At 44.2% G+C, this 10,576-nt stretch overlaps 1 protein-coding gene and 1 pseudogene across 2 annotated transcripts; one reads left to right on the top strand and one right to left on the bottom strand.

Moving 5' to 3' along the window:
* Window positions 1–837: 837 nt before the first annotated feature.
* On the top strand, window positions 838–2,011 carry LOC121990749 (annotated as a pseudogene).
* A 355-nt stretch (window positions 2,012–2,366) lies between these two features.
* Window positions 2,367–3,401, bottom strand: LOC121989932 (60S acidic ribosomal protein P1-like). Of its 2 annotated transcripts, none has more exons than XM_042544234.1 (5): window positions 3,342–3,382; window positions 3,166–3,261; window positions 2,930–3,053; window positions 2,729–2,820; window positions 2,367–2,626 (listed from the first exon to the last, which is right to left on the bottom strand). In XM_042544234.1, the coding sequence occupies exons 2-5, from the start codon at window positions 3,235–3,237 to the stop codon at window positions 2,573–2,575; spliced, it is 342 nt and encodes a 113-aa protein (XP_042400168.1). In that variant the 5' UTR covers window positions 3,238–3,261; window positions 3,342–3,382; the 3' UTR covers window positions 2,367–2,572. The 2 variants fall into 2 exon arrangements, with proteins under 2 accessions (XP_042400168.1, XP_042400167.1); XM_042544233.1 differs by having other exon boundaries at window positions 2,368–2,626; window positions 3,166–3,263; window positions 3,352–3,401.
* Window positions 3,402–10,576: the final 7,175 nt, after the last annotated feature.

Below are 10,576 nucleotides of genomic sequence, written 5' to 3'. Positions count from 1 at the left end.
CTTCGCCGCCGCCGCCTCCATTGGACCGCCCTCGCCGTCTCCGAGCGCCTCTCACCGTCGATCGCCACCTCCTCCCTTCTCCTCACCGGCGCGACCCCCGTCGAGAACACCACCGTCGTCGGCTCCTTCTCACGCCACCTCCTCCACTTCCTCTCGATGGCAACTCCAACAAACAGCCCCTCGCCGGCAGTTCTTTCTCCCTCTCTGTGCCGACAACATCGCCGCCACTCCCTTCCTTCTCCTCCTCATGACGCCGCCATCGGACGGACTGGGCACCGCCCTCCTCATGCAGCACACCTTCCGACGTCACCTATGCTTTTCCTTTTCTCTCGCAGTCAGCAACCTCCAGTCGCCGCCTCCTGTTTTCTCCACGTTGCTGCAATCAAGGAGGCGACCAACCGCCACCATATCTTTCGGCGATTACTACCTCGTCCTGTCACACCCTCCTCTTCCGGCCAGCACCCTTGCTCCGATCGGCAGATATTTTCCACGTTGAGCCGTCCTGGCTAGTGACCTCCATCAACGATTTGCTGCTGAACCTCCGCTGCCGGTACGAATCTGTCAAAGTCGTACACTTTCGACGTCGGTTGGGCCTTCTAGTTTTCATAGATGTGCACTCCCTTAGTGCTTTGAGCCTTTGCTGTGGATCGGGCCTCTGAGCCCTCATTGCTATTGTGTTCTGATCTGATTTGTCGTGTCTAGACCTCGTGCCGTTACTACCATTTGACCTGTGTGATGTTTTAGGTTCCGGCCTTCGTGTCGTTTTGTATCTCGGCCTGTGTGCCTATATTTTTATCTCGGCCCGTGTGTCGATATTTTATCCCGACCTGTGTGTCGATGTCTTATCTGGCCTACGTGCCGAGGTCGCATCCGATTTCGTGTCATCGCGCCTGGCTCCGCGTCGTCAAATCCAGCTCCTTATCTGGCGCATCCGTCTACTCTTCCGGGTCCCGATAACTCGAACAATGTCCCATCCAAAGACACCCTGACCAAGATACATTCTCCGTTCATATTTTATTCGTATTTTATTATTTTATGTCTTAGCATGTTACTTCCTATCAACATGGAAAGAGGCCCCACACCTTCGTCTCCCTGTTCCTCTCCATCTCCCAATCCCCCTCCCGCTACCGCTCCCTCCTCAAGTCGCACTCCGACCTCGAACGTGCCATCATGGGGGCATTGGCCGGCGGAGCCGCCGGAGCGTTCACCTATGTCTGCCTGCTCCCCATCGACGCCATCAAGACCAAGCTGCAGACCAATGGCGCCGCCCAGATCTACTCCGGCGCCCTTGATGCCGCCATCCAGACCTTCCGCTCCCACGGCATCCTTGGCTTCTACCACGGCGTCTCTGCCGTCCTCGTTGGATCCGCCTCCTCCGCAGTTTACTTCGATGCGTGCGAGCTCGTCAGTCCCTCCTCTCCAAAGATCCCGGCTTTCCCTCCCCTTCTCATCCCGTCGACCGTCGGCGCCATGAGAAACATCGTCTCGTCCGCCATCATGATCCCCAAAGAGCTCATCACCCAGAGGATGCAGGCCGGCACTGTCGGCCGATCATGGGAAGTCCTCCGGATCCTCGAGCAAGACGGCATCTTAGGGCTCTACGCTGGCTACTCCGCCACTCAGCTGAGGAATCTACCAGCCGGAATACTCAGCTACTCCTCGTTCGAGTATATGTAGGGCTTGGTGCTGAATCGAACAGGGAAGGAGTTTCTTGAGCCGGCGCAGAGCGTGCTGTGCGGGGCGATCTCGGCGTCGCTTACTACGCCTCTGGACGTGGTCAAGACTTGATGGCACAGGCGCATGGGGTGGCCAGGAAGAACGACGCCGATACATTGAAGCAGATTGTGGCGGAGGAAGGATGGGGAGGGCTGGCACGAGAGATTGGTCCTAGGGTTCTTCACAGTGCGTGCTTTTCAGCGCTGGGTACTTTGCGTTCGAGATTGCAAGGTTCGCCATCTTGCGCCACTACGTGCAGCGTCGCCATGAAATGGTATGTTCTTCATCTGCTTAAGGTGAAATTTTGCTGTAGATCCTTAATTGTTCACTATCCAAATACTCACACACATCTTCTACATGAGGTGACATTTTGCTGCATCTATTATCGTTTCAAGGAAAATGCTTGTGTTTGATTCATAAAAATAAATTGACCATGATTACACAGCTTTCCCATGGATAAAATGGAACGAGGATAGTTGATGAACAATGAAAGAGGACAGCTTATTCACATCAAATCTAAATGGATTGCTACCAAATAAAAAAAAAATGGAGAACTAATTCAATTTGTGGATAGATCTCATTTCAAGGAACACACTTCAGTAAGAAATGCTGAAGACAAAATATTAGTAAAACATAGCTTTCATGAATCAAACTAAGCTATATGTGGCACATATTTCACATCAAACAGGTCAAGAGAAGCAATGAGCAACAGCTATAAATGTTAAACATCGATGACAAAATCAAATCAATCTCATTAATGGATGAAAGGAAAATGTCAATATTGAACAATAAAGTTTCAAAATCGATAGCAAATAACCTGTAAAAGACTCATGATTGATCTATCTACGCTCTATCTCTAATCGAACAAACTGAAACCCATGTCCTCGTCGCTCTCTTCCTTGGGTTCCTCCTGCAAATCAATAAAACAATGAACATGGTAACTAGAATTCAAAGTCTAGGTGATCTTGATTTGAATGTCTACTGTGTACTCAGAGAAGAGCAAAGTTCACACCTTTTTCTCCTCAGCTGCAGGGGCGGCGGCGGGTGCAGCACCACCGGCCGCAGCAGGGGCGGCAGAGATCGCAAGCGATGCAGCACCTCCGCCTGGAATATAATCCAAAATTAGGGGGGAAATGAGCTTACGAAACTAGAACTCGTTTTTAGAAAATTGGCGTATTTAACGAAAAGGGTAAGGGAGGCAACAAAAGGGTACCCGATCCCAAACTCAAGATGAGATCGTCCACGCTCCTCTTCTCGAGTAGCTTGGCAAAGAGAGACGCCCAGAAGGAGTCGATGGTCAAATTGGCAGCCTTCACCAGGGTTGAAATCTTCTCCGACTGATCGTAAACAAACAAACAAAGGAATCAATCAGATTGCACAGAGCCACAGAGCATCAAAAGAAAAGTAACTTTCTGAAAGAAAATGGTAGATTTCTAGAATGCAACTAACTGTGATCGAAATTCCATCATCGTGCAGGACGAGAGCGGCGTAGGTGCAGGCGAGCTCACCGAGCGAAGCCATCCCGAGGTAAGATCGAAACCTTGCCTCTAATCCCAACCAGAGACAGAAGAATCAATAACAACAAATAGCTTGTAATAAAAGGAAGGATCAAGAACGAGGAATACATAGGCATACACAGTCGTAGCGTCGAACCGTCGAGCAGCAAAGCAAGCTACAGGAGGATCGAGGATTTATATAGAATGAACTAGGGTTCTTAAATGGACGCGACGATCTGGTGCAATTTTACATATTTAACCTTCTTAAGAATTAAATTACATATTTACCCTTATCTTTGAACGTTTATAAAAATGATAAGTCCCCTTGGATGAGTCTAGTGATTAGTGCATGAGGTGTTGTCATCATGAGATCTAGAGTTCGAATTTCGACAAAGTCGAGATAAATGTCTTCCTTATGTGTTAGTCATTATTCCAAAAGCTAGTAGCCGTCCGTGATTTACCTCCTCCGTGTTAGTCCTGGGACTGGTTGGCGGAAGCGCTGGGAATGAACGTATTCACCTTTTGTCATCATGTATAAAATGATAATAATGTCCTCTCGGGACATTCCATTGGTTAAAACATATTATACGAGGTATTGGGATCAAAATTTAACGTGTTCAAATATATTTCCTCTCATGTCTTGTCACCTGTACTAATGATTAGTTGTCATCCATGATTTACTTCCTCCATGTTAGTCTAAAAATGAATTGACGGGACATTGAGACGAGCGAATTGTCTTTTGTCACGTGTATAAGAATGATAATAAGTCGAATTTTATATCCGACGTCCCATATCATATACCGATTAGCTTGATCTCCTCTGGGTCCCATCCAAAATGATATACCAAATCAATCGTCGAGGACATCCCATGATGACCTAAGCTCCGGCGATGTCTGAATACAAAGTAACTATCTTGATTTCCATCCTCCGAAGCTTTGAACAGCATGCCGTCGACTCCTACTCGACGATGCAAGGCTCCAAGCTCTGAGATGTCCTTGACGACTGATTTAGTGTGTCGTTTTGAATGAGATCAAGAAGGGAACAGGGTAGACCGTCCAAGAAATCTGAACTGATAGGATATAAAAACTACCTTCAAAATAAATCGGTGCCAGATCCAAATTTGATATACAAGAATTTTATATATTTTCTATTTTAGATTTGATAAAGAAATCTAAAGGCTTCTCTTTTTATTCATCCATTCTCTTTTAAAATTTATCACAAGAACGTTCTATCCATAATTTAATTTTCAAAATATTTTTTATATTTTACCTTAGAATAGTTTTATACAAAGCATCATCATCTTAAAGTTACTTTATAAAAACAACACCAGTTTAGAATTACTTCATAGAAATTTATTCGTAAAATTACTAATAAAAAAATAAAATAACGAAAAAAATCTCGTCTTCTTTTTATATTTATCAAGAAAAAAGTTTGAGGAAATTGTGTTTAAATCTCCCATCAAAAGTTAAACTTTACATTCAGTCTTCATATTAGTATAAATTTATTCTTAATAACTGATCAAATTAATTTATTTATTTCAACTCTTTAACCCTAGTAAAATTATCATATTATTCTTGTTTGGATTTAAAACGTACAATTGCTCTTTTCTCTCTCAATATCTGATGCATCACTCTCTGACTTCATGACTCCAAACCTCAGCAACACACTCCGCCTCCGTGACTCCAAACCTCGACGATGCACTTTGTCTCCGCGACTCCAAACCATCAACGACGCACTTCTCGGCTCATGCATTTTCTTTACTAGACAACTTCTGACACTTGACATTCTCTGTCATATCATAATTACGGATGTTACAGAAGTGATATATAAAGAGGTCCTCTCTGATGACAAAGCATGCAAAAAGTACTCATTACGCTCGCACACTCTATACTACTCATCTACTGTTCTACTTCCCGCTCAGGCAATACACTAACTTGAGCGTCGGAGAGCCTTCTTCAGGAACCTCTTCCCTAGTATTTGGCGCTAACATTCTATTGGCTCGTTTGAGTGTGTGTAGGGAGCTTAGCGCCCCAGCCCATAGTCTTCGATTCAATTCGGAGGTCTTCGATTGGTCAATGTCGTAACCACTTACCCAATGCGCTATCTCCAACTTCCAGACAGGAACATATTTGACATCGTTTGTGGGAAGTTCGCTTGATCTGGCACATGAAGATGGACGATGTTGAAAAACTGTGCCATCATCATGATCCCGATAGATTTCGATAAACACATATATTCTCTCCTCACTCTACATGTATTTGGGAGTCGAGGAACCAAGTCAGACCCTCAACCGGTCAGCAGATCAGTTTTTCTATTATATCTTTCCTTCCAGCCGTAGGATCCACTATAACTCCTCAATCAGACAGTGCAGGTCTAACCATAGTTTGTAGAATCGCGATCCTACGCAGGATCGATTTAGGGTCAGGATCGGATCGATCAGGATCGGATCGTAGAATCGTACGATCCTACCAAAAACCCTTAAAATTTTATCATACATGATTAATAATTAGAAAAAATACCTAAAAAACTCATTTACATATAAATAAATAAATAATTTTGTATATATATGCAATTATTTACACTCAACACATCAAATTACATTACTACATGTACAAATTTAAATTAACTTGTAATTCAACTATCATTCTCGCATAGTAATAATATTTATATTTTCATATCATAAAATGAAAGAATATAAAATATCTATTAACACAATAATAATAACACATACAATGTCAAAAATATTTCCTTGATTTATAAGATAATTCAATTTAAATGTCAACAAAGCATCTAACGTATATAACAGAAGCTATTGAATCCTTTGATTCAAATATGAATGCCAGAAATAATCTTCTAAAGACTGGTTGATGCCACACAATACTAGACAATAGACATCCAAAAACTTATTATTTTGAGAAAAATAAATGACAGAATATTATTGATAAAAAACTAACACAAAAATAATTAAATATATATTTAAATAATTTAAAACTCTAATAAGATGAAAAAAAGATAATAGTTAAGGATAAATTTTGAAATTTATTAAAGATCTCTGAACGAGCTTTAATTTGATATATTATAGGCCTCGTGGTTCAATCCGAGTCAAAAGTTATGACCTCTCAAAGCTTCCACCGATCCTGCTTCGATTCTGCTCCGATCCTGCTCCGATTCTACCGATTCTGCTCCGATCCTACCGATCCTACTGCGATCCTACTGCAAAAAATGATTCTGCACGATCCTGGATCGATTTTGGGTTTCTGGATCGTAGGATCGTACGATTATACGATCCGGATCGCGATTTTACAAACTATGGGTCTAACTCCATGATCAGAGACTAGGACCCTAGATCTTCGATAAAAGACTAGGGGGACAACTCTCTGATAAGAGATTAGGGGCACAACTCCCCAATCAGAGACTAAGGGCACAACTCCCTGATCAGACACTAGAGACACAATACCCCGATCAGAGACGAGCAGTACAACTCCCTGATCAAGATCTAGGGGCCCAGCTCTCCGATCACCGACTAAGGGCCTCCCTCTCTAATTAAGGACTAAAGGCTCAGCTCCCCGGTACAGTATATTACAGGCTCTACACCCTTCATCATGGGGCTCTGCACCTTCTTACGGCTACAAGCTCTGCACCCTCCACCCATGAGGCTTTACACCCTCTTATGGCTATAGGCTCTACACCCTTCACCCATGGGCACGGGTTCTGCTCTCGCATATTGCTATGGGCTTCACTCCCTTTGACGGTTATAGCTTAGACTATTCTCTCTCTTACTCTATAGATATTTGGGAGTCAAGGGATCGACACTATTTCTCTCCCCGACTCTACAGGCATTCGGGAGTTGAGGGATCAAATCAGATCCTCAGCCAGTCAGCACGACTCCACGATCAGGCATGGTAAGCGCTCTGCTCCCTTATATTGCTATGGGCTCTGCTTCCATTGACTTCAAGGCTCCACCTCTCCCATTTAGGGTTGAGCTATCTCCACTGGTCTCGAACTAGAGTATCGTTACTTGTCTCAAACTGGAGTATCACCACTGGTCTCAAATCAGAGTATCACATGAGTTTCGTGCCCTTTGATCTCTCGGGATTCACTCCCGCTCGGCTCATAGGCTTCGCTCCTGTTCGCCTTTGATCTCACAGGGCTCCGCTCCCGTTCGTCTTCGATCTCCACGGGCTTCGCTCCCATTCGTCTTCGATCTCCATGGGCTCTGCTCCTGTTCGCCGCTCAACACTCTGTTCGTCACTCAGCACGACACTTTATTTGTCATTCAGCGTGACACTCTGTTATCAGCTCAGCTTAGCACTCCGTTCGTCACTCAGCTCAGCACTCCGTTCGTCGCTTAGCACTGTACTTCGTTCGCCGCTCAGCTTGACACTCCATTCATCACTCTATGCAACACTTTGTGTGCCACTCAACACAGCATTTCGTTCGCCGCTCAACTCGGCACTCTCTTCACCACTCATTTCAGTGTCTATTTCTGTCGCTTCGTCAGCACTCGTCTCACTCTTTGCTCAATCGGTACTGGTCTCGCTTGTCGCTTGGTCGGTACTTGTTAGGACCGAAAAGTAGCTAGATGGGGGGTGAATAGCTTCGCGTGTGCTCGTCGTGCTTCGTTACTTGTTTCTTCAAAGTGATGCGCAGCGGAATACAAAGAAACAAACTACAACAATGCTAACAATAGGATTTTACTTGGTATCCACCTCACAAGAGGTGACTAGTCCAAGGATCCACGCACACACACACACCTCCACTAATAAACACTCCTTTTCGGTAAAGCCCTACAAGACTCTCAATACAAGTAGAAGAAAGGGTAGTAAAGAATAAGCAAAAGCTTACAAGAGATGCAGTAAAAACCCTAGCTTCTTCTTCTTCTCGTTGCAACTCGCCTCTTGACTTGGATGAACCTCCAAGAACCTTCAAGAACTGGCGGTGAGGAGCTTAGAGAGTGCTGGGGAGGAGCTATGATGAATCTGTAATGAATCGATAAAGTTCTACTGAAGGAACTGCACGCCAACAGCTATAAATGACGCCAACGGTCGAATCCCAATCGATTGGATTGCTCCCAATCGATTGGGGAGGCTTTGGATCGATCCACGGATCGATCCAGAGCGCCTCTGTGCTATGGAAAAACTTCCGGATCGATCCACGGATCGATCCAGCGCTTATCGCGTGAAGCAGCAGCGTCCTAATCGATCCACTGATCGATTGGGACCTCTGGATCGATCCACCGATCGATCCAGAGGGGTTCTGTTCGCGGGGACTCACCGGATCGATCGGCCGATCGATCCAGATCTTCTGGATCGATCCACTGATCAATCCAGATCTGCTGGATCGATCCACGGATCAATCCAAACCTGCTGGATCAATCCACGGATCAATCCAAACCTGCTGGATCAATCGGCTGATCAATCCAGATCTTGGTTTTTGCCCAAAACCAAGCCCAAAGCCCCCTAAATCAACATCTAGTCAACCATGACTTGTTGGTACATAAGACCTAGCATCCGGTCACCCTTGACCAGCTAGGACTCTCTCACCAAGTGTCTGGTCAATCTCTTTGACCCACTTGGACTTTTCTCTTCTTGCCAAGTATCCGGTCACTCCCTAAGACCTACTTGGACTTTTTCTTCCTCGTGCCAAGTATCCGGTCAATCCCTTTGACCTACTTGGACTCTCACCAGATGTCTGGTCAACCTTGACACATCTGGATTTCTCTTGCCTGGCTTCACTCACCAGGACTTTCCCAATTGCCTAGCTTCACTCACTAGGTCTTTCACCTGGCTTCACTCACCAGGATTTTTCTCCTACCTAGCTTCACTCACTAGGACTTCCCAATTGCCTAGCTTCACTCACTAGGTCTTTCACCTGGCTTCACTCACCAGGATTTTCCTCCTGCCTAGCTTCACTCACTAGGACTTCCCAGTCAAGTATCCGGTCATCCTTGACCTACTTGACTCTTCTTCAATCAACCTTACATTGTCAAACATCGAAATCCAAACCAAGACTCAAGCTTGGTCAACCAGGTCAACCTTGACCTGAGGAATGTTGCATCAACAATCTCCCCCTTTTTGATGTTTGACAATACCAACACTATCACTTACAATATCACATGTAAGTTAGGCTAATCCCATAGCCTAAACCTTCTTCATGCCACTAGGTAATGAATACATAAGTTAAGCCCTTCATTCTCCCCCTAAGAGGGCAAACTCCCTCTAGGTGATAAAAGCCTAACTTACTCCCTTTCATTCTCCCCCTATTGGCACACATCAAACCATGTCCCATTTTTGGGCACACATCAACAGATTCACTTGTTGAAAACTCTCCCCCTGAAGAGTTGCTCATCGTCGTTCACAACTTCACTCGTTGTGATCAGCACGATAATGAAGGTCCCATACCCTTCATTAACCTTAACCCTACATTCTCCCCCAATGTAGGCAAATGCCCATCCTTGAGCATTATCCACTTGAAACCACTTGAACAATGAAGATATCCACTCCCCATTAAAGTTCAAACGCTCAACCTTGAGCATGTTCTTAACGGAAGATTAACCACCTTTCAAGGTTAATGAAAAATAATTTTTATGTCTTTAAAGAGTCCCTCCCCATAAATACATGGTGGTAACTTCTGTCATTGCACCAACAATGACCTGGATTCCCTAAAACTTTAGGAAACCCTATTGTAGAAGTTTTGAGGTTCAAATATTCAAAATCTGAAACAAACCTCAACCTAAACTTCAACTTAGCCTTCCTTAACCAATCCATCCTTGTTTTCACATGAAAACACCCTTTTTATGTATACACATGTATTTTTAGGGGTTTGGAAAGGTTATCTAGACTAAATTAGGTTTAAAGATGCTGAAATCAGGCTTTCCCAGCCAAAATCAGCAACTTGGATCGATTGGAGTTGGGTTCCAATCGATTGAACCTTTCTGAATCGATCCACTGATCGATCCAGCGAGCTTCTGCTCGCGGGAGACTTGCCTTCTGAATCGATCCACGGATCGATTCAGGCACTCCAATCGATCCATGGATCGATCGGAGCTCTGATAGTAGCTGAATTTCAAAATCAGCCAACTTCAGAAACCCTTAGAAAATTCTACAAAAATCATGAAATTTCGTGTAGGCATTATTTAGGGCATATACTATCAAGGAAAAATAGTTTTCTATGAAAATACTTCATATTTTCAAAGATTGACACAAACTTGAAAACTTGCAAAAACTTTAGTGTTTTCTTCAAGATTGTGTCTAACTATTCAATGGTGATTACTATCAAAAGATAGCCGTCACCAAGGTTTTCCAAAAGAATTTTAAAAATATTTTCAAAACCAATATCCCACCATGTTCCTTGGGCTTAATGCA

This window comes from Zingiber officinale, chromosome 6B (genome assembly GCF_018446385.1).
Source record: "Zingiber officinale cultivar Zhangliang chromosome 6B, Zo_v1.1, whole genome shotgun sequence".
NCBI classification, from domain to species: Eukaryota; Viridiplantae; Streptophyta; class Magnoliopsida; order Zingiberales; family Zingiberaceae; genus Zingiber; species Zingiber officinale.
Note: the sequence above shows the minus strand (reverse complement) of the source record. Positions and strands in the feature narration are given on the sequence as shown.